Raw genomic sequence first — 24,959 nt, 5'->3', positions numbered from 1 at the left:
AACAGGTTTCAGTGGTACATGTCATGGCACTTTATTAGAAACGAAAGTGTAAGAAGGTGAAAGCATGGGTACACAAAAAAATGCTTGGTCCATAGGAGGTGCTCAATACATTTTTTTTGGTTAAATGAATAAATATGTATAAGAGACAAGTTTTCAAATAAACAGCCTTGTCTCTATAGTATGAAGAGGCAGATTAGGATTCTTAGAAGTAGCCAGTGCTCTCCCTACTTGGTGCTGGACCATTAAAACATATATAACCCTCTAATAATCTTCCTGTCATTACCATGTACTTTATTCTTTATTAGAAGGAATGAACATCTAAATGACTGGCCAAGAATCTCAAAGAAAATTCAATGCTTGATTTCAGGAATACGCGCCTAACAGTAAGTTCCAGCAGGATAGCCCCAATCCCCCTGTTCTTATATGAAAACCTTCAGCTCTAAAACAATACTGCCTTTAAGTAGTCTTTATTTTCAAGTATATTCAGTTCAGTATAACAACAATAAGGGCAAAATAAGTTAAGCCAAACCTGTAATCTGGAGTCAGATTTTAAATTTGCAATGACCAATACTTCACATTATGGGCTAGGTGCTTACCTGGGGTAATAGGGAAAACAGAGCTGGAAGGTGCCACTGAATCCTTTACCAGAGATCTGTTCCATCCACCCATTCTTTTCGCATCTCTGTAGGGTTTTCTTCAGCAAATGCACTGAACAATAAATTCAGAAATGAAGAAAGTACTTATTTATTCAGATTTGATAATTCCCTCAACCACAATCAGTTATACATCAATTTATTGTCCTGACATGTGCTAAGTGAATCCCTTGTGGTCACAGGGATTTTTAACTAATTCACTAAATTATTATTAAGTGTCCATAAATTTGGAAAGAGTTAAATTATAATGGGAAGAGACTTTACAGACCATTGTGTCAAATTCCTCATTGCACAGAAAGTGGAATAGTAGCCAAGGGTGGCTAATGACTTGCCCTACAGTCGTACATAAATGGTTAATAGCCAACTTAAAACTCAATCTCTCATTTCTATTCATTCGAACATCTACTGAGTGCCTGTAAGTACTGATAAGCATTTAGAAGGATATCTATAAAGAGAAAACCAATTTCTCAAGAATCAGCAAACAGTAACAAAACACTACCATGGCTCCCAAAGGCCTCACCAGTTCTCATCTTTCATATAAAAACACATAAAAATACATTTTATAGTGATTCAGTGTCCAAATAAATAGCTGCCACAATTATTAGTGACACTGAAAAGGTTAATAACCAAATTCATCTTCTAACACTTGGTCAAAAGAGAAAACCACAGAATAATCTACAGGGACAGTATGCACAATTAAACACAGTATATATCTTAAGCAAAGAAAGAGAAAAAACAGCCATACAAGGGCTTCCCTGGTGCCGCAGTGGTTAAGAATCCACCTGCCAATGCAGGGGACACAGGTTTAAGTCCTGGTCCAGGAAGATCCCACATGCCGTGGAGCAACTAAGCCCGTGCACCACACCACCACAACTACTAAGCCTGTGCTCTAGAGCCCACGAGCCACAACTACTGAAGCCCGCACGCTTAGAGCCCATGCCCCGCAACGAGAGAAGTCACTGCAATGAGAAGCCCACGCACCGCAACCAAGAGCAGCCGCTGCTCGCTGCAACTAGAGAAAGCCTGCGCGCAGCAACAAAGACCCAATGCAGCCATAAATAAATAAATTTATTTTAAAAAAAGACTTCAAAATTAGCTTTTCATCTAAAACAATATATTCTAGTTTGTATTTTCTGTTACTTAATTTTCATATTCCTCACCCTACATCATTGTGCCTACTCTCACAGTTCACTGAGAAAATATACACTCTCACTAATCTGTATGTGATAATGCTGCTACAGCAAGGTTTCTAATCTCAAATCACCACCTGACAGGGTAAATATACTTTACTGAAAAAAAGTATTTTCTGTTTAGGGCTTAAGTCAATAAGAAATAACCTAAGTGGTAAGTATTTTAAAACAATGGCTTGGTTTCAGGGTGATATTAGATGTTCTGGTAAACATTCAGAAGGTGAAAAGATACTATACTTGAGAGGTGTTTCGAACCTAGAAATTTGTCTCTATTATAATAAAAATAAATATCAGAAAAATATAGCAAAGTAAAATCAAATTCTGATCCTCAGCAGACACTGTAAATCAAGGATAAGTCTTGATTCTTTTTTTGTAAATAATAAAGTTTGTAAAGTTGTTCCCTCTTGGCTTTCAGTCAGTAGTTAGTGCTTTTTCATTAACAGCATGATCTCTAGGGATCCTTTCACAAGACAATCCCCTGGATCCCCGTTAAATGTGCTCACCCCTGAGTCTTACTTTGATAGTTAGAATTGGTCCCTGGGTGGTTCTCCAGGACATACTTCTTCAGAGCAGTGGTGGAGCAGGTCTTCGGCTCATTCATGGCAGCAATTGCAGACAAGATGGCATATTCCATCAGGCTTCCACCAAGCAGGGGTTTCTCCCCTGATTTCTTCAGCTGTTTTCCAAGGAGGAAGAGAAAAGCATCAAGACAACACTCTCCCAAAGCAGGTCAAGACAAGACTCCTCTGCACCAGGTGGGTCGGAGTTCCTGCATTAGCACAGATATGTTTTACAATAAATTGTCAGGTTAGGGACTTTCTCTTCCCACTCTTCAGGTATTCAACCTAACTGAGGAGTCCCAACCCTCCTAGGGATATTTTCTCCTCTATCCACCCCTCCATCCAACTGAAAATAGCAAAAGCCAACCTAACCCAAAGAGAGTGACAGCTCTACTCCAATAAGGAGGTTAACTTGTTATGACCCCAATAAATTAACACTTTTGAGAATACTTCCTTTTTTCTGAATCTGAAAAATGGAGTATTTATAAAAATAATAAATAGCCTTTTTAATCCTGTAAGGAAAATGGCAACGGAAAAGTTTGATAAATATTTACGGTATCATACAAAAGAAAATTATATAACATACTTCAAGGACAAAAGGCTGGGGAACAAAGGTTAGCACCAATAAGCAAAAAGGTTAAAGGACAAACTGAGGTATGGTCTACAATAGTGAGTCTCAAAAGAAAGGTCCACAAACCCCCTGGGGTTCCTGAGATCCCTTCAGAGGACCTGCAAGGTTAAAACTATTTTCATAATAATACTAAGATATGATTTGCCTTTTTCACTGTGAAGACATTTGCACTAATGGTGGAAAAACAATGATGGGTAAAACCGCTGCTACCTGTGGAGGCACAGAAATGTACCAGTATTTACTGCATTCTTTACTGCTATACGCTTATGGTTAAAAGAAAAAAAAAAAAACCAAAAAAAACCCAGTTTCACTTAGGAATGTCCTTGATATAAAAATGATTTTATTAAATCTCAACTCCAATGCATGTCTTTTTGATACTTTGATGGGGCAAAGTGAGAAGAATTTATAAAGCATGTCAGCTGCATCTGGAGGGATGGTGGTAGTCTCAAGGAAAAGCACCTAGTGACTGAGTTGTGAGCTGAATTTTTCATGGAATATCCTTTTTATTTGAAGGAACAATTAACAGATAAACTATGGTTAATCAGACTTGGGTATCTGGTAGTCATTTTCTTGAAAATGAATTAAGTGAGCCCGTCATATCAAGGAAAACAACTAAGAGTATTTGTTGCCAATGATAAGTTTAACTTTTCAAGAGAGAATTTAAATTGTGGAAAACTTGTATCTACCATCATAAGCACAATAATTTCCCAATAGTTAAACGTTGTTCTGATGAGATCAGTGGGTGATATTAATGAATATGATTTTTGTTACTGTTGGATGAAATGTGCCAATATTTTAAAAACTGCATAATTCAATGAACTACTATTCTTCAAACGATCAAGTTATAAAATTATGGTTAAAAGATACACTTAAAGTTCAAGACAGACCAAAGGATTTTAAGGTAACAGAGTACAACAAGTTCATTGATAAGGTTTCAGGTTCCACATGGCACCTTTAACATACTTTAATACCACAAAAATCAATGAATGTAATATCATATTAACAGAATAAAGGACAAAAGCCATATGATCATCTCAAGAGTTTTAGAAAAGGCATTTGACAAATCCAACAGCCATTCATAATAAACTTCCAACAAACCAGTAACGGAAGAGAACTTTCTCAATCTGATAATAGGCATCTATGAAAAACCCACAGTTTTAACGGTGAAAGAATGAATGTTTTCCCTTTAAGATGGGTAAAAAGACGAGGACATCTACTCTCATCACTGCACTGGAGGTTCTATCCAGTGCAATCAGGCATGGAGGAAAAAAAAAAAAAAAAGACATCCAGATTGGAAAGGAAGAAGTAAAATGGTCTATTTGCAGATGACATTATCCTGTATGTAGAAAATCCTAGGGAATCCACCCCAAAATCCCAAGGAACCCACAAAAAAACTCTAGAACTGGGCTTCCCTGGTGGCACAGTGGTTAAGAATCTGCCTGCTAATGCAGGGGACACGGGTTCGAGCCCTGGTCCAGGAGGATCCCACATGCCGCGGAGCAACTAAGCCCGTGCACCACAACTACTGAAGCCCGTGCGCCTAGAGCCCGTGCTCCACAACAAGAGAAGCCACCCCAATGAGAAGCCTGTGCACCACAAAGAGGAGAAGCCCCCGCTCACCATAACTAGAGAAAGTCCGCATGCAGCAATGAAGCCGCAAAGCAGTCAAAAATAAAAGTTAAAAAAAAATTTATAGAAAAAAACACTCTAGAACTAGTAAATGAGTTCAGCAAGTCGCAGGATACAAGATCAAAAGACAAACCAACTGTATTTCTATAGGCTAGCAATGAGCAATCTGAAAATGAAAATTCCATTCACAATAGCATAGAAAAAGAGTAAAATATTTAGGAATAAATTTAACAAAAGAAATATAAGAACTGTACACTGAAAACTACAAAACACTGCTGAGAGAAGTTAAAGATCTAAATAAATGAAGAGACAGTGAATGTCCATGGATAGGAAAACTCAACATTGTAAAGACAGTGATTCTTCCCAAATGGATCTATAGGCTCAATGCAATCTCTACCAAAATCCTAGCTGGAGTTTTTGTGAAAATTGACAAGTGAATCCTAAAATTCACACGGAAATGCACAAGATCCAGAATAGTCAAAATACTTTTGAAAAAGAAAAAGTCGAGGACTTATATTTCCCAACTTCAAAACTTACTATAAAGCTACAGTCATCAAGACAGTGTGATCGTGGCATGAGGATTCACATACAGATCAATGGAACAGAACTGAATCCAGAAATAAACCCTTACACTCATGGTCAATTAAGTTTTGATAAAGGTACGAAGGCAATTCAGTGAGAAAGGGACAGTCTTTTCAATAAATGGTTTTGGGACAATTGGATGTCCACATGCAAAAACATGAATTTATAACCCCTACCTCACACCACAAACAAAACAACTCAAAACGGATCACAGACCTAAGAGCTAAAGCCATAAAACTCTTAAAAGAAATATAGGAGTAAATGTTCCTGATCTTAAGCTAGGCAATAATTTATTAGATATGTCACCAATAATACAAGCAATTAAAAAAAATGATAAACTGGACTTCATCAAAATTAAACACTTGTGCTTCAAAAGGCACCATTAAGAAAGTGAAAGCATGGGTTTAGGAGAAAATATTTGCAAATCGTATATCTGATAAGGAACTTGTATCTAGTTATATAACTCATAACTCAATAATAAAACAAATAGCTCAATTTAAAAAATAGACCAAGGATCTGAATAGACATTTACCGAAGAAGATAAATAAATGTCCATTAAGCACATGAAAAAACGGTCAACATCAGCAGTCTTAGGGGAATGCCAAACAAAACCATGAGACACCACTTTGTATTCACTAGTATGGCTATAATTTAAAAAAGACAACAAACGTGTTGGCAAAGATAAGGAGAAACTGGAACACTTATACATACATTGTTGGTGGGAATGCAAAATGATGCAGCCACTTGGGCAGTTTCTTAAAACAAATTTACCATATAGTGCAGGCAGTCCACACTCCTACTTATATACCCGAGGGAAATAAAAATGTATATCCGCACAAAGAATTGGACATAAATGTTCATAGGCAACATTAACCATAATAGCTAAAAAGTGGAAATAACCCAACTTGTGAATGGATAAACGAAGTGTGTCAGATCCATACAGTGGAATACTATTTGGCAATAAAAGGAATGAAAGTACTGGTTCATGCGGCAACATGGAAAAACCTAAAAAAACATTATGCTAAGTGAAAGACGTCAGACACAAAAGACCACATAATGTATGATTTTACCTACATGAAATATGCAAAAAGGCAAATCTATACAGAGAAAAAATAGATCAACAGGTTGGATGGGGATGGGAACAGGGAGTGATGCAAACGGGTCCAAGAGATCTTTTCTGGGTGATGGAAATGCTCTAAAATTGGACGGTGGTGATGGTTATACAACACTGTAAATTTACTAAGAATCATTGAATTATACATTGTAACATAAAATGATTGTATCTTATGGTGTATAAATCATACTTCAATAAAGCTATTACAAAATACTATCATTTGTTGAGTTTTGGTATATACTATCAAAGAATAGTATCAACCTCTACCTGAAAATTATCTTAAAATACTCCACATTTATCTAACTGTACTCCTGTGTGAGCTGGATTTTCTTCATAGATGTAACCCAGAATATATTAAAACAGATACCAGCTGTCTTCTATTAAGCTAGACAGTAAAGACTTTTGTAAAAATATAATAGATAGTAACCCTCTTCTCATTAAAATTTTTTTTATTTTGGGAAATACAGGGTTTTTTTTGGTCGTGCCATGTGGCATATGCAGAATCTTAGTTCCCTGACCAGGGATCAAACCCGTATCCCCTGCATTGGGAGCACAGAGGCTTAACCACTGGACCTCCAGGGAAGTCCCATGGGAAATACAGTTTTCATAAAAAGTGTTATTTATGTTAAATGCAATAGGTTTATTATTGTTTTAATGAATTAATATTTAAAATTTTCCTCAGTTGTAATTTCTAATATGGTAAATATTGATATGTACAACCCACATAAACAAAACCTCTTGGGGCCCTCAATACATTTTTGGAGTATAAGGAGGTCCTGAAACCACAACTTTTGAGAACTACTTCTCTACAACCAAGCCTTTTTAGCCTCTAACCTGGAATGTCCCAGAAGCACCTTTGCCAGTTATTTGTTCTAACTGGCCTCTCTCTACTGCTCTCTGCAGAGCATTCTTCAACAGCTGAGGCCTGCAGAGAAAACATAAAATAACAATAAATATATTAATGAAGGTAATATTTGAAAAAAACAGAACCAGGGTTATTCTAAAGAACTAAAGTTCTGATTCCTATTATATGTGTAGTACTTTGTTAAAACAGTGAAGTAATAAATTGTTGGCACCCTTAATAAGTGGTATTTCTTTTTTCTTCAAGCAAAGAAGCTAAGTCATTACCTGTACATACAGAACCATGAACCATACAGAACCAATTTCCAACTTGCCAGGGCACCCCAAAAGCCTCTTTTTTACCATCAGACTACAATAGCAACCAAACTTTGTAATCAAGCAAAGAATGGATATCTTTAAAGTTCCATCTAATTCTGATATTCTCTGCTGCAAAATTCCTGATTTTTTAAAAGTATATACACATTAACAAAAAATGGAGTTGTTTCTTACAAACCGGTATCTAAGGTCAGCCTAATAAAACACAGTCCATGAAAAAGAAAATAGGTTGTTTTTAACATAGTATCTCTGCCTTAAGAGGGTTGTATTAAAAAAAGCAGAAACAAAAACAAAAAACTAGGTCATCAAAACCAAATGGCAGGCAAGAAGAAATTGAGTATCATTAAAAACATAAGAACAGGAATTCCCTGGTGGTCCAGTGGTAAAGAATTCGCCTTCCAATGCAGGGAATGCAGGTTTGATCCCTGGTCCAGGAACTAAGATCCCACATGCCACAACTAAGCCCAGGTGCCACAACTACTGAGCTTGTGCGCCTCAATGAGAGAGCCCGCGTGCCGCAAACTTCAGAGTCCACAGGCTCTGGAGCCTGCGCACCACGCTAGAGAGAGAAAACCTGCACATCACTACTAGAGAGAAGCCCGTGTGCTGCCACCAAGGCCCGACACAGCCAAAAAAATAAAATAAAATATTAAAACAAAAACAAAACAGAAACACTAAGAACAAAGTGTTGAGGCAAGAGGTGCTCTGTCAAGGAGCAATGGTCTGAACGGTGGGTGAAGAATGTCAGGTGCAGGGAGAAATCAATCAAGTTGACTTAGGGCTTAAAGGGGTCTGTGGTATGGAACAAGACAAAATGGAAAGCTATACACCCAGGCCAACAACAGGACATCTGAAGAAAGGGTTAATCGTAACCCAAAAGCTAAGAGATGTGTTTTGCCACACCTCCCCAGAATTACTAGAATAGCACCCAAGGAGCAGAAAATCATGAGACTTCTTTGAAACTGATTACTTGATAAGTTAAGTTGAAAAGATTAACAACTTGGCAGCCCGATGAGGGACAAACTATTACCACTTCAGGTGTTTGGAGAAGAAATTTTGAATCTTTTGAATCTTTTCTCCAACCACTAAACATTACAGCCTGAGCTGATACTAGAGTTATTAATTACATTATCCACATGTTTGGGGTAGAAGGGTGGAGGGGATCCCCTGTTCTAACAGGATGCTAAAGAGCAGAAACCATGCTGACACTCCAAACGAAGAAACTCCCTGTCCACCAAATCCAAGTATTTCTAAGCCAGTGCTATTCCATTCGGGACAAATATGATTTATGCCATAACCCAAAACACACTCAAAGTCATTCACCCCACAAGTATTTACTGAGTATTTATTATGGTTATGCAGGAATAAACTCTTAGATCTAGTCACTAAACTCAAGGAATTTAAGAGATGATGAATACATAATAATTATGGAAGAGAATAATAAGGTTCAGGGTTGAAGTAGGTGCATAGAGCTTTGGGAACACAACTGAAGGAAAGATTTAACTGTCAAACAATTTTACTATTAGTTGCTCTGTAAGTTAGATTCCAATGGAGGATCATACAGCTTAAGTTAAACACTGAAACCCTAGTCTCTTGTATCAAATTAAACAACTAATCTGAGAAGAATCTTCTTTTTTTTTTTTTGGCCATGCCGCGATGCTTGCAGGATCCTAGTTCCTCGACCAGGGATCGAACCCAGGCCCTTGGCAGTGAAAGCTTGGAGTCTTAACCACTGGACCGCCAGGGAATTCCCTGAGAAGAGTCTTCTTAACGAAGGTTCAAATGCTTCAGGAATGAGTTATCAGTTAAATCGGTTCCCTTAACATTTTTGTTTTCTCAGCAATACCAGTCATTACCTTAGCATACACCTTATCCTGGGCCTTTAGAAATCTCACAGTTCCATCACTCACTCCTACCTTCAGGTAAAACCACACTTACCAAGTGCTTCAAAGCTTCTCAGATTGGCCCTTTCTCTCTCATCACTGTTATAACCTTAGTACAAGCCACCATGGTCTCCCTTCTGGGCACCGTGCTGCTGTTTTCATAGTGCACACCACTATTAGGTCAATAAGCCTATAAAGGCCTCCTTTAATATGTGACTCAGTTGATCAGGTGTCAGGTCTTAATGCTTCCACCCAGCTTTAAAGCTTTCCATGGCCTGGTGCCAGCCCTTGTTAGTCTAGATCCAGGCAGGCTTCTTTCTGTTCCGCAAAAAGAATGCCAACTCCTGCCTCTGAAACTTTTTCATGAAGCTCCTTTAAGATGCCTTCTCCACTCTATCATCACATCTAAATTCTATACATTCTCTAGACCCATCTCAATGGGATGGGACCCGACTGGATCCTCACCTTGATTGGATGGGGCCCAATGAATCCCCATCTTTTTAACTCACTGCTAACTCCCAAGCACAATTCCTTTTTGGAAATATTCTAGTCTGTATCACACCATTCTGTACCTATGACGGTGCTAACTAGGTGCTGCTGTAAATGTTTTACACGTATGGAATAAGCAAGAGAATACAACAACCCCAAGAAACAGGTACTACTATTGCCCATACTTTACTGAATGGGAAAAGTTAAGTGACAGAAAAATTAAGTCATTTCTCCCAGGTCACATAGCCAGGCCGTGGAAGAACCAGGTTATAAACTTGAGCAGTCTGATTCCAGATTTTGCATTTTTACTTACTATGCTAGGTAGGCCTGCACTTTCCAATATAAGACAGCCCTGGACAGTGGAAAAAGCAAGAGGTTATAATGGAAAAATGAAATAAAGTTCTGCTTTCACCAGTGAATAGCCAAGTAACCCAGGGTAAGATTTTTATCAGCAAAATTGAGGAATACCTATTTTTAAGTCTATTTTGAGAATTATAGAAAACAATGCAAAATAAAATGTTTTTAAAAGCCCTATACAAATTTATTTTATACAATTTGTTTATTATAACAAATTTATAACAAATTTTTCTATTTACTGTAACAAGTTTTTCTTTTTAAAAATAAGATGAATAGGCCAGTTTAATTAGAAAGCAGGGAATAGTGAGTGATTGTTGGTGGCTACGTTTTTCAACTGTGGAGAAAGTCTGCACTGAGAGAGAGAAAAACGAAAGCAATGCACAAAGCGAATGGAAGGTAAGGGAGGGAGTGGCAGGAATCTAAGAGTTACATCAATCTGTTAGAAACGCATGGACAGAATTAAGAAGATCAAAAGACTCTTGAAATTACTTAGAGTTTAAACTGTTAAGAAATTAAGGGATCTCCAGAGAAATTACTATGTTTAGAGAAAAGTATGGGGGTAAAATTGCATCTTGGGCTATGCTCATATTTTGGTATGCACAGAAAGAGAAAAATCAAGAGAATACGATGAAGTTATACCATACACAAGGATCAGACATTAAAATTTGATTTCTAATGTCATATGACAGCATTACCTTTGAGAGCACCTTCTTAGAGGCCAACCCAAAGCCTATGTAAAGCCAACATACCCCATTTTTCTCTAGGGTTGCAAAAAACATTGTTAATAAAGGAGGTGACTTGAATGTTATATAAAAACACTGTCTTTAAACATTAGAATCATATTTCGTATGGTGTGATGCTCATACCATGAGAACCACGTTGGAATTGAGACTCACTAATAATACTAACATTAGATGAGTTATTATTACATGCCAGGTACTGTTATTTATTTATTTGGCCGTGCCAGGTCTTAGTTGTGGCACATGGGGTTTTTGTTGTGGCATGCAGGATCTTTTTTTTTTTTAAGTTGTGGCATGTGGACTCTTAGCTGCAGCAGCATTCGGGATCTAGTTCCCAGACCAGGGATCGAGTTCCGGCCCCCTGCACTGGGAGTGCAGTCTTCACTACTGGACCACCAGGGAAGTCTCAGGCACTGTTCTAAGTGCTTAACACACACTAAGGTTCCTAACAACTCTATGACTTATACACTGTTTATCAATGAGGAAACCAAGACACAAAGAGATAACTCATTCAGAGATATAAAGCTAGAAATGACAGACTCAGGATTTAAACATAAGGGTCGGGTTCCAAGGTCTGTGCTCTTTACCACAATGCTCTACAGCCTCCAGTGTACGGTAGGAGAAATTCATGTCTCATCTCATATGCTCCAGGGCAAAAGTTCCTTGAGTGAAATGGCCAGGTGAAGTGCCCATATTAGTTCACTCATTCAACTAATATTTATTGAGCATGTACTGTGTGCTAAGCTTGGGAAAAACAGAAGTGAACAATATAAAAATCTGCCATTTTGGGCTTCCCTGGTGGCGCAGTGGTTGAGGGTCCGCCTGCCGATGCAGGGGACACGGGTTCATGCCCTGGTCCAGGAGGATCCCACATGCCACGGAGCGGCTAGGCCCGTGAGCCATGGCCGCTGAGCCTGCGCGTCCGGAGCCTGTGCTCCGCAACGAGAGGCCACAACAGTGAGAGGCCTGTGTACCGCAAAACAAACAAACAAACAAAAAAAACACTGCCATTTTAATGGGATAAACAGGTAATTTAAAAAAAGGCAAATAAAATACACAGTATGTTAGAATATGATGAGTGCTATGGAGAAAAGTAAGGCAGAGAAATAGAATTCTGCACGCTGGGAGAGGAGGGAAAGGTTGCAAATGTAAGTTAAATGGTCCTATCAACCAAATGCAATGAGTGGACCATGTTTGGATATTGACTTGAAAAAACCAACTGTAAAAAGTCATTTTGGAGACAACTGAGGACATCTGAACATGGCCTGGGTACTGGATAATGTTAAGGAATTATTAGTTTAGTTAGGAATTAGGTTAGTATGATGGTTATGTTCTCTCTACATTTATGTGTATGTCTGAAAATTTCCAAAATAAAATGTTAAAAAATGGTACGGTAATCAAGGCAGGCATGTGGTGATGATACGAGAGTAAAAATTTAAAGGAAGTGAAAGAGTGAGTAAGGTGGGTTATGGGGGAAAACCACCCAGGCAAAGGGAACAGCAAGTGTGAAGTCTCTGAGGCCAGTAAGGAAGAGAAGAGTAGTAGATTAGGTTGGAGATGCAATGGAAGCATAGTGTCTTGTAGGCCATTTTAAAGACTCTAGCTTTAAACTTTTTAACTGTGAGGTGGTTGGGAAGCCACTGGGAGGTGTGAGCAGCAAGGTGGTATGGTCTAACGTACATTTTATTATTATTCTTTTTGTGTGTGTGTGTGTGGTATGCGGGCCTCTCACTGTTGTGGCCTCTCCCGTTGAGGAGCACAGGCTCCGGACGCGCAGGTTCAGCGGCCATGGCTCACGGGCCCACTCGCTCCACGGCATGTGGGATCTTCCCGGACCGGGGCACGAACTCGTGTCCCCTGCATCGGTAGGCACACTCTCAACCACTGCGCCACCAGGGAAGCCCCTAACTTACATTTGAAAAGTCTCACTCTCACTGCTATGTTAAGAACAGACTGAAAGGGAGGGAGCATGGGAGAAGCAGGAGATTATTGCTCTAATGCATGTGAGAGATGATGGTGGCTTCGAAAAGAGTGAAAATAGTGAAGCTAATGAAAAGAGGTCTGTTTATGAATATATTTTAAAGACGAAGTAATTTTTTATAGATTACATTTAGGTGTGAGATAAAGAGACCAAGACAAACCCAAGGTTTTTGGCTTCAGCAACTGAAAAGATGTTATTGCCACTAACTGAGATGAGGGAGGTATGGGAAGTGCAGGGCCTTTCTGGTGGGGCGGGAGAGATGGTGCAGGAGGGACGGGCGAGGGTGGGGTGGGGATCAAGAGTTTAGTTTTGGACATGTGAAATTAGCCACACAAGCGGTGATGTCACATAGGTGTCTGTATATATAAATGTGGAGTTAGGAGGGAGGTATGGGCCAGATTTATATACCTGTATATTAGTATTGTGTAAGTGCTATTTAAAGCTTTGAGAATGCAAAGAAGTACCATTCATTCAAAGTGAATGTGGACAGAAAAGACAAGAGGCCTAAGGTCTAACCATGGGGCACTTGTACGTTAAGGAGGCAGGAGATGGGAAATCAGGAATCCTTAGGAGGCTGAGAAAGAATGGGTGGGTAGTGAAGCTGGAGGTAAATCAGAAAGGTGTGTGTGGTGTTCTGAAAGGCAAGTGAAGAAAGTGTTTCAAGCAGGTGGGAGCCATCAACCGTGTCAAATGCTGTAGAAAGACCAGCAAGTAAGTCAAGGACTATGAACTGACTACTGTAATTTGCAATGTGGAGGCCCTCAGTGACACTGACAGGAAGAAGTATTTCAGGTAAAATGGTGGGGGTAATGTGTGACAAAAGTGGGTTTAAGACAAAGTAGGAGGAGAAAAATTATAGGCAGCAAGTATAGATAGACAACTCATACTTTAAAACTGTACTTTTCTTGTTCTTTTGTTCGGTCAAGCGTTAAATACGGCTAAACTTTCACGTTAAATATATGTATGGCAGGATTCCACTACAGTCAGTGGTAGAGAAAATCAAAGTAAAGGAAAAAAGAGCTTCAAAGAAAGAAGTTACTATTTAATAAGGTAATAAGAAAAGGTCTTCAAGTTCATCATCGTCTATGGGCTGACAACCCACCTATTTTCGGGCAAATTTTGTTTCAACATAAAATGACAACGGGACATGTTCCCAAAGACATGGAGCAAAGTTACACTGCAATCACCAGCATGTCTCATGTAAGTAAAGTAGAACCGTAAGGAAAGAAAAAAGCTGGGGGAGGATACAGTCTCTAGTCACCAAAAACAGAGTAAAAAGAGATAAGAGTGAAATGTATTTCCATCTTTAAATGCGCCAAACAATGCGTACTGGACCCAAAGTTATATCTGTGGCTCATAATCAGGGTATAAGAAGCATGAAAAAATCTGGATATTAATTTCAAATTTTCTGCTTCTATGATTCCCCTTTCTTTGGCACTTTCACTAACTGGCCACCCTGAAGACCACTAAGTGCTCTTCTGAGAATGTGGCTTCTGGGCTGAAACCCCTGCAATTCTAACTGTATGCCTCAGTGACCCAAAGTAAATACCAGTACTAAACTATATCAGGACAATGTGCATCCAATACAGAAACTGTCTGTAGAAAGGACTCTGGATTAAACACAATTTCCCAGAAGTCAATATAACAAAGATGTTACACAAACACATTCAAAACACAAACTGTGAATTACAAATTTGAACAATGTGCCTGCATGAATCCACAAGCACATGTGACAATCTAATCAGTCTAGATGCTTTTAAGTGGTAATTATTTTACAAATGAATTACTATCAAAATTCTCTCAGAATTTTACATTAAATGTTTAAATGATGAAAATATTATGCTATTTCTATGCAGAAGTGCTACAGAAGCCTGAAGTCTCCTATGTTCTCAGTTATACATTTAAATAAAAAATGAGCTACCAACCACCTCATCCCCTATTAGGATGGCTACTATCAAAAAACAAACAAAAAAACACCAGAAATAAGTGTTGGTGAAGATATGGAGAAATCAGAACCCCTGTGCACTGATGGTGGGCATGTAAAATGGTACAGTCACTGTGGAAAACGGTGTGGTGGTTCTTTACATAGTTAAAAATAGAATTATCATATCATCCAGAAATTCTACTTCTGGGTATTTGAAAACAGGGTCTCAAACAGATATTATTAGTACACAAATGTTCACAGCAGCATTATTTCACAATAGCTAAAACATAAAAGCAACCCAAGTGTCCAATGACAGATGAAAGGACAAACAAAAGGACAGCCAAAATGTAGTATATACATACAATGGAATATTATTCAGCCTTAAAAAGAAGGGAAATTCTCTAACACGCACAACAACGTGGATGAACCTTAAGGACATTATGCTAAGTGAAATAAGCCAGTCACAAAATATACTGTATGATTCTACTTATATGAGGTATGCACCTAGAGCAGTCAAACACTGTAGAGACCAAGTAGAATGGTGGCTGCTAGGGACTGGGGGATAAGGGGGAACAGGGAGTTCTTGTTTAATGGGTACAGAGTTACAGTTTTATAAGATGAAAAGAGTTCTGGAGATGGGTGGTGGCGATGGTAGCACACTATGGAAGTACTTAATACAACTAAATACTGTTACCACTACAAATGCTTAAGAAAGTAAATTTTACATTTATATGTATTTTATCACAATAAAAAAATTTAAAAAATAATCAGCAGCTGAGAGGACATCATTTAATGCTGAATATTCTAGCAGCTGACATCATGAAAAGTTACTCTATCAGAGTCTTGTGAAAGTCAACATGCGGTTTGAGTTTCAAAAAGAAACTACATATGGAGCTATGAAAAGGAAAATATAATGGGACAAAAAATAAAACCCACAAAAAAAGGTTTTATTCCTAGCTCAACTGAAAGTAATCCTTACTGAATATTTAATCTTTCTCCTTTCTCATGAAAAAGGGGCTAAGGAAGTAATACAGACATCTGTGTCTTAAAGTCCAGGCTTCTGGCTCATACCTGATGTCCACTCTAAGTTTAGGGTAATACTGAGACACGTATTTCCTGATGAGACTGTAGGAAGCTTCTTTAGGTTCACAAAGGCGAGTAAAGGCCAGTGGGAGGATATCCTCCAATTTTACTTGTGGTTCTGGATCCACTGCAGAGCTCCTGTTCTGAAATGTAATATCAAAAATTATCATCATTACAGGATATAGAGTTTTCTTTTCTAATGCTTCTATATTCAACTCAAGGGCTTTCCCAAGCTGACTACCAAATCAAATAAGCAAAAGAAAACTATTCCTTTTTAGCACATTCAAATAATTCATACCACAGTGGTGTAATGTCACTTGAGTGGCAATTTCTTTGAGACAAAAGTTTCAGGGACTTCCCTGGTGGCGCAGTGGTTAAGAATCAGCCTGCCAATGCAGGGGACACGGGTTCGATCCCGATCCGGGAAGATCCCTCATGTTGCGGAGCAACTAAGCCCGTGCACCACAACTACTGAGCCTGCGCTCTAGAGCCCACGAGCCACAACTACTGAGCCTGCGTGCCACAACTACTGAAGCCAGCACACCTAGAGCCTGTGCTCCACAACAAAGAGAAGCCACCGCAATGAGAAGCCCGCGCATCGCAATGAAGAGGAGCCCCCGCTCGCCGCAACTAGGAAAGCCCACGCGCAGCAATGAAGACCCAACACGGCCAGAGATTTAAAAAAAAAAAAAAAATTGAACTGGGAGAGTTAAAAATATATTAAAAGTCTTAATTCATTCTTCAATAACAAAGAATGAAAAGGATCATGCAGCACCAGACAGCACTGTACAAAAAAATTCATTTTGAAAGTCTGAAAGCGTTATAAGGAAAGTACAAAAATCTCCAGTGCTGTAACACTGGAGATGTAGAGGAACAGTCATGATTTCAATTACTGACACAGAGGAAATATTATGTATTTCACTTTATTATCGTATACTTTCCATAAATGAAATTATGTGTCTGGAGGAGGGGGAGTGTTAGTATCTACAAAAAAGAAAAACTGGCTTAAGATATAGTTTTAGGGTCTAATATTGGGTAAACATGTACTTGGTATGCCTCTTCTAGTTTAAAAGGTATTTCACAAAAAAGCAGTATAACTCATACAGCTGCCCATAGTTCAACAGAGGGCAGTTAGGCCCACGGGCTCCGGGGCTGGGGTGCCTGGAGTCGCACACTGTCCCGTCTACTCTCTGGCTGAATCATAATGAGCAAATGAACTATAACCTCTCCAGGCCTTCAGAGAAAGGCTGCATCCTGCACAGTGCACACAGTGAACACTCAGTAAACACTGTATTGTTAGCAGTAGTAATAGTATTACAGTGCTCAATAAAACTGGTACAGACTTCTTACCTTTCTGTTTCTGGACTTCTGAGGTGTTTTTCTTGATTTCTGGACCACAATAAAACTCCCGGAAGCACCTTTTCCTTTTACCTAAAGTAAATTAACTTGAGTTGCAATAACAGGTATTTTTATTTTAAATTATTCTGGTACTCATATTGATAACTTTATACTAGACTAAGCGAATTACAGGGCATGGTGATGCAAGAACTAATGTAAAGTGCTGCTGAACTCTTCAGAGAAAAAAGAATGGATGAGTCAAAAGACTTGGGATCAAATCCTATTTATGGTACCATTTAGCTATTCAATACTGGACAACCTCATAAACCCTCTGAGCTTTTGTTTCCTCATCTACAAAAATGGTGATACCAGGTTAAACAGTCTACTATAAGCTTTCAAGAAAAAAAATAAGTGAGAAAACCTCTATCTTGAAAGGAAGAGAGCTCCTTGGCAAAAGTTCAGGCCTAGTTAATCTCAGGCCACAATGCTTCCTACAGTTTGCCCGTTACACATTATTACTGCATATGGGAAAGGTTATCTAGCAATTTTAAACATTGCACATGACGGTATGTGGAAGTCTTAGAATGTACTTCCACAGTTTACGAAGTGCTGTCATAGAACTTCACATTAACCTGAGTCCTCCACACCTTAGCCTCACCTACCCTGCTGTGAATACAGCAATCAAACGGAAATGCTTTCAGCCTATAAACTTGTTGACGCATCAAACTGAGGGTCAGCCTATGAGGCAAAATAGGTCACAAACTATATTTTCAAAAAGAAAAACATGAAGCCAGCTAATAAACTGTGCTGACATATACTATGATACTAATTATAATGGTTAGATAATATATTTTAAGCAATGATTATTTTAAAGGCCATTTAAATATCAGTTTTACAACATTTTGAGAAAGGTAGAATGTAAGCTCCATCACAGGACTGTTTTACTCACAGATGGACCCCCAAACACCTGGCCCACAGGACACACTCAATATTTGTGGAGTTAAGTACTTGTTGAAAGTTCCTAAGAGGAATTTAAATGCCTGAGTGGCACAGAATTCTGTTATTAATCAAAGCATGCAGAAAGATATAGAAAAAAGGCAATAGGACTCAGGGAATGCAGTGAACTAGATCTTCAGAACCATCTTTGCTATTACCATGGGACCTTGGTAGTTACTTCCTCCCTCTGGACCTCTGAAGATTGACAAGAAAGTTCATTCTAGCTAAACAATTTTCTTTTTAAGTTGAGTTATAGTTGATTTACAATATTATATTAGTTTCAGGTTACAATATAGTGATTCAAAAATTTTACACATTATACTCCATTTAAAATTATTATAAAATACTGGCTATATTCGCTGTGTTGTACAAAATATCCTCATAGCTCTAAGTAAAGTTCTGATGTACTATGCAAAGTAACATGGATTTATGCCTGAAATCAATATTGGTTTTAGTATTATTCTCAGTTTATTCAGGTTTATCTGATGCTCCCAAAAGCCTTAATAGTTTCAGATACTAATAAGTTAAGGTGAACCTATGTGCAAATCTAATTTATAATGATAACCAGTCTAGCCACAGAAGCTACGCCTTAAAACTAACAACCCTAAGACAAGAACAATTACCTTTTCTGCTGCTGCAGTAACTGGACTCCTCAACCCCACTTCTAATCTGCAGCACCACATAATCTCAAGCACAAGCAGCCCCCCAAAAGTTCAATTAAAAGTACAGGCCGCTAGAAAAAAGTTACATTACCATACTGCTTCTGTTCTCTAGAATAGTTATCTTTAAGCTTTTCATCATCATGTTAACTTATTTTAACTAACAAATTCACAAAGCACAAAAAGCCTAAATGTTACTAAATACGGATTTACAGCTAATACATGTTGAAATGATCTTATTACAAACAACCATTTAATACCTGTTTGATAACACCTCTATTTAATTCTCTTTTCAGTGCTTGTTTAAGGAGGTAGCCCCTTCTCTCCAGCTCCAGAGAAGGGTACTTATGGATGATATATTTTCGAATAGCAACCACGGATGCACCACTCTTCTGGAAGCATGCCTAGGAAACAGATTTATCAAACCATACATATTAATTTAAACTAGCTGTTTTTCATGTTTTCTGACACCTATGTTTTCAAAATAAATTATTTTGGAAGTGAACTTGATAATGGATGATAAAAATGGCAGGAAAGAGTGAACAGTATTGCAGGTAACTTCAGTTCATCATGGCTGTGGAGAAATACAGAATTAACAATATTTCTGCAACAATTTTAAATTGTTCAAAACAGCCAAAGAGAAGATACAACATGTGAACAACATTCTGTGTGTTAATGAAGAAGCTCTTTCCATTCTAATTCTATTCTGTATTTAGAAGACAGATCTTTAGCATTAAAGTGAGGAAAGCAGGGCACTTCTATCCCTTGTAGGTTCACAGATCTGGCCCATTTTATGGAATGAACTTCAGCACACCAGAACCAGTATTCCTCTGCAGGCTTTGTGTGAATGCCAGCAGATACCATAAGCAAAGATAATCTGAATAAATGGCACAAAACTGGGTTTACAGATGCAAAGCCTTAACGGGCGTTTTGGACAATGAGAGCATTCGATTGCAATTTAAAGTGCCGTCTTCCTTTTCCATCCTATTTATCTATACTCCATTTGACTAATGCCCGTGGAAAACTGAAGTAGGTCACTGCGTCACAAAGGCAGCAATTCTGTTTCAAAAGCTTTACATTTTGAAGCACACAAGCAGCATCTATTATCTAATGAGCTAGTCCACCAGTTTTGTGTAGCCATTGTCTATAAAATGACCATAGGATTTACTCACTGTCGTTGCATAAAGACTTGGTTGAATGTTATTTTATACACTGACAATAAAGAAAAATAAGTCACAGACAGATGAACCAGAAAAGACTGTACAACACAATTTAATATGGATTGTGTTAAAATGAATCACCTGCTTCAAGTAAATGTCTCTGACCTATTACAACCTACTGAAGTTTTCTCCTGATCTTATAAGAAAACACAGAGTAAAGAAAATCAAGCAGAAAAGCACATTCTAATGCTAAAACAATCCCTGCTCCACCAAACTGAATAAGATGAAAATAGCTATCAAGATTCCTGTTCAATTCAGAAAATGGCGTCAATGGTCTGAAATCATGATTTGTTTACACTGCATGGAATACACGAGATATATATATACATATATGTATGTATTTCATTTGTACAAATATGCATAATCATATTCAAACTATTTTTCAGGCCTAATTATACTGTTTAAATTTTTTGTTTTATTATCTTAGAATTTTAGTCCCTTCTCCACCCTCACTGTAACCCTGCTCCTCCAAACCTAGACTGAGAGGTCACAAAGTGAAATCCTTGAAGAAAGGCTACACAAAGAAAAGAGATCTCACTATAATCAAGCTATATAAACCAAGAAAGCTTTCTTAATGAGTTGAGAGTTGTCTTGAAGGAGTGTAGGGAGAGGTCTGAAGGCAAACCTTTTTTCCAGTTTGTTTAGTGGAGTCTTCTCAAATTCTAAGTATGACCACCAAGCTCCTCTTTCCTATGTAAACCACCGTTGGTTAAACTGATCTGTAGCCTTCTCTCCCCAATTCTGACTCAGATCCTAGCAACAAGGTCCCTGAAATCAGAGTGTCTATGGCTTCTACTTTAACTCCTCTTGTCATCTGATCATATGAAATAAACATGGCAAAATGAACCAGAAAAATTTACACACAAAAAGGCAAGGTCAGATTAGAAGATACCCTTAAAACAGGAAAACAGTATCTGATGATCACACAAGCTAATGAAAGTCAATGAATTATAGCAAAGTTATAAAGCTATGGAAGGAGGATAGATTTTGCAAGTATTCTGGAATGACTAGGTGATGAAGCAAAGTAGTGACGTTTCTAAAAGAGTTCTGGTGTGAAAGATAACCAACTACTAATATTAGACGTAAGCTTTGAAAATGAACCTAAAGATAGTATACTTTTTTGAAATAAAAATTTCCTCATTGCTATTCAGTTACCCTGAGTCACAATTCAATTTCATAAGGGCAAGGACTCTGTTTGTCTTATTCTATGCTATATCACTAGTAGGACTGCCTGCTACAGAGAAGCTAGTCCTTAATTGTTTGTTGAATGAATTAACATGTTCAGCCTTCAAATAAAAACTATACTGAAAATAAACTGAGTTTTAAAAAAAAAATCTAAAGATAAGTTAAAAATACTTGCTATAGTAAATCTGAGTTTTTTAAAAAATTAACAGTGCTCAGCAAATGTGATAATATTATAAAAACATGAACTTAGCAATGGCTTTCTTCTATTTAAATCTCTTTTAGGAAGCAGAGCAAGATTTCTGATGCCTGCACAGGAGTATGCCATTTTCAAATACGCAAGAGACAAACAGAATAAATCTAAGATGAACTGCTTGAAATAAAAACTTGCCTTAATGGCCTCAGTTAGGATTGCATCCATCTTGGGACGTGGGGAGGAAGCCATCGGTGTTTGTTTCTGGGCCCTGGCTAGCTGGCTGGCAGAAAGGGTAGCCCAGGAAGGTATTGTTTTTTTCACTTTCTTCTCCTTTTCTTTAGACTGATCTTTCTCACTTTAAAACAAAGAATTGTTATTATGCAAGATAAACTCTTCAGAAAGAAGTATAAAGTCAGAAAGAAGAAAAGACCAGAGAGGGATAAAAATCAATGTTTTAATTCATTTCCACACTGAGGTGATACGTAAAATAAGCAACATTTTACAAAATAAAACATTTTAAAAAAATTGGGTTCTACAAATGAACCAAAAAGGTGTGCTCTCCCAGCTGCACACAGGAGAGAGGAGTCATATAAATCAGCACTAGTATGAAGGGCTAGTACATAAAAGAAATGAGAATTTTAAAATGAATTCTAGTAACAACTGCAACAGATGCGATTCAGTACAGTGCGAAGAACTCAAGCTCTGAAGTCAGAAAACTTGGGTTTGAGTCTCTAGCTACATGATCTTAGCCAGTGACCTGAGTCTCAACCTCCTCAGCTGTAAAACAGTCATGTAATACCAAATACTTCACAAGGTGCTGCAAGAAATGATGAGATTACATTTATACAAAGTTTTGTGAACCATAAAGCATTATACACATTTTATTCTAAGTAATAATAACACTCCATGTACCTAAAAGAAAGGGTAGCTGCTAAAAATTCCACAGACCTTACATATGCCTATGAAACTGGGATGAAGGATTCCCTGAGGATTATACCTGGAAAGTATAGTTATTTCTAAGTCATTCTTTTATTTAAAAAGTAATTCCTGTTTTCACCAACTATGAAAAGAATAGAATGAATGCTACCAGCTGTCCTGCAAAAAAAAATTTAAATTAAAAAAGAATCACCATCACATCGTACAGATTATCAATAGCAAATTTTGCCTTCAGATTCTCAAAGTCACCCTCCAATTGAATACTTCATCAAATATATACAGAGTTTTAGGTCACTCTAGCAATGTCTTGGTATAGATTAATGCTTTCTAACATAAGCACGTAAAAATAACTCATTCCCGCAAAGAGGGAGGAATAAAGTGAAGAAGAATCTCTCAGGTCAGATTTTTAGTCACGTTCCATTTCTTATTGAAATTATGTCAATGTTTACAATAGGAGACACTCCCACAATGAATTCTAAGCACAAAAACACATGCCAAAGCTGAAAAGAATGAATTGTGCATCCGTCAAACCACTGTTCTGATAACTACTACAAATTCTAATAGGCCATACGACTACATCGTAAGCCTATTCCAAGAGATAATTCCAAAAAAAGTAACTCCAAATAGCATGTATCTAGCATAAATTAAGTTGTATCACTTTAAAAAAATCTGACCTACAGTCCTTTTACATAGTCTTCCATACAAATAGCAAGAAGGCATAAGTCCTTACTCCTTTTTGGTTTCCTCAGAAGGCTTGTTTTCTTCCTTCTCTTCATTCTCAGGTTGCCCCTTTGGCTGCTCTGTCTCACTAGATGTAGCAGGTGGAGTTTCATTCTCTTGTTCTTCTACAGTGGAGACAGATTCCTCTGAACTTACATCTGGTTCTAAAAAAAAAAAAAAGAAATCAGGTGAGTAGAATTGCATCAAGTAAATACATTAGAGCCTGAGTCAATAAAAGGGTAAAAGTTTATCTCTTTAAACAGATAAGCCAAATGTTGCAATTAACAGTTGTATCCTAAAATGAACAAATGATTTATAAGTACACTTTTTCCCCCGATTTATGTCACTCAAATTGCCTATATAAGGGGTTGCTGATCCAGACCATTAGGTGAGAAAAAGAGAAGGATCAGCAAATTGCACAGAAAGGGAAACTCATTTTACCCCAAATCAAAACTCTTGAGTGTTTTACTCTATAACATTAATGATGAGACTCATAATTAAGAAATTAGCCATTTCATAATTTAACAGGCTAATATTAGTAAGGGAATAAATAATAGAAAATTAATATTTATTTTCCAAGTGAAATGATTCTGGCAAGTGTAGAAATATGAGAGGGGGAATACTGAGGTCTGCAGTTGCTGGCCTGTGTCTTTTCTCAGTAGGTCTCCTTGAGCAGCCACTACAGAACACAGAACCCCAGGAAATGGTTAAGCAGAGACTTAAAAGAAAAGGGCATCAGTGGCCAAAACTAGGCAAAAAAAAAAAGGATATGCTTGAAGAGTTTAGTCATTTAAATTATGTGAACTCATTACTGGCATAATGAAGACTTCTTTGGGGCCTTCATATAAATAAGAGAATTTTTAAAAATGCCACTTCCTTCTGATAGCCAAACCACATACATACAATGCTAAAGGAATTCTACAAATTAAAATTCTAAGCCGTAAGTTTCAGGATAGTCAACTATAATTTGTAAATCATCCTGGATCACGCTCTTCAACCAGACTTGCATGTAAGTGAAAAATCCTCCCATATATGCTCAGCAAAAATCAAGGCTCTAGAGTCAGATATATCTGGATTCAAGTTCAGACTTTCTAACATTCTAGCTTGATATCTTAGGGCAAGTTCTTTGACATCTCCATATCTCAGTACCCTTACTTCACAGAGTTATTATGAACATAATACAAAATGCTTTAGGGGAAACCTGTAGGCTAGCACTTGTACTGATTCCCATCCTCCTCTGGCCTCTTCTACTGCTTCTAGAGCTGTTACGCAAATATTAAGGCTAGAACTTCAGTATAACAATGGTATCTGGTGATACAGATAACTGCAAGATGTATTTTTTTTTATCACGATGTATCTTTTACAGCCCTTTGCCCCAACGATCTGACCTAACTGGCCGACCTAACTGTAAGAACTTACTTTTAGTTAGTCATGTTTACTTATTTTTACATTGCTTTATTCTAAACAAATTGAAAAGCCAAGACCGTTTACTGAGTTTTACCATAACAGCAGGGCTACAAATTAAATTCCACATTATTTTCTCTTAAAGCTTACGGTTTAATAAAGGTTCAATTGCTCAACAGATAATGAGACACTGTTACATATGAGACAATGTTTCCAACTCGCAGAACTATTGTGTATGCCTTTTTGGATTTTTAAAATTTACAACGTGAGTGAAGTCCAATTATTTTCATGTACAAAATACTATAATGGGACAGAG

General features: G+C 37.7%; 1 protein-coding gene across 8 annotated transcripts in view; it reads right to left on the bottom strand.

The window, feature by feature from the left end:
- The window catches only part of HP1BP3 (heterochromatin protein 1 binding protein 3), a 38,177-nt gene that overhangs the window by 6,226 nt on the left and 6,992 nt on the right, over positions 1 to 24,959 (bottom strand). For 7 of the 8 annotated variants that reach the window (XR_009539068.1, XM_060141196.1, XM_060141199.1 and 4 more), the window contains 8 exons: positions 23,250 to 23,403; positions 21,779 to 21,938; positions 19,246 to 19,389; positions 17,343 to 17,423; positions 15,981 to 16,135; positions 7,194 to 7,284; positions 2,360 to 2,519; positions 597 to 708 (listed from right to left, as the gene is read on the bottom strand). Coding sequence is in view for 7 of the 8 variants with exons in the window: in XM_060141196.1 (XP_059997179.1) it covers positions 597 to 708; positions 2,360 to 2,519; positions 7,194 to 7,284; positions 15,981 to 16,135; positions 17,343 to 17,423; positions 19,246 to 19,389; positions 21,779 to 21,938; positions 23,250 to 23,403 (1,057 nt within the window). In the remaining variant the exon portion in view is untranslated. Of the gene's footprint in view, positions 1 to 596; positions 709 to 2,359; positions 2,613 to 7,193; positions 7,285 to 15,980; positions 16,136 to 17,342; positions 17,424 to 19,245; positions 19,390 to 21,778; positions 21,939 to 23,249; positions 23,404 to 24,959 lie in introns of those variants that run through there. The other variant, XM_060141202.1, reaches the window with a different exon arrangement.

The sequence above is a fragment of the Lagenorhynchus albirostris genome, chromosome 2 (assembly GCF_949774975.1).
Source record: "Lagenorhynchus albirostris chromosome 2, mLagAlb1.1, whole genome shotgun sequence".
Classification (NCBI taxonomy): domain Eukaryota; kingdom Metazoa; phylum Chordata; class Mammalia; order Artiodactyla; family Delphinidae; genus Lagenorhynchus; species Lagenorhynchus albirostris.
Note: the sequence above shows the minus strand (reverse complement) of the source record. Positions and strands in the feature narration are given on the sequence as shown.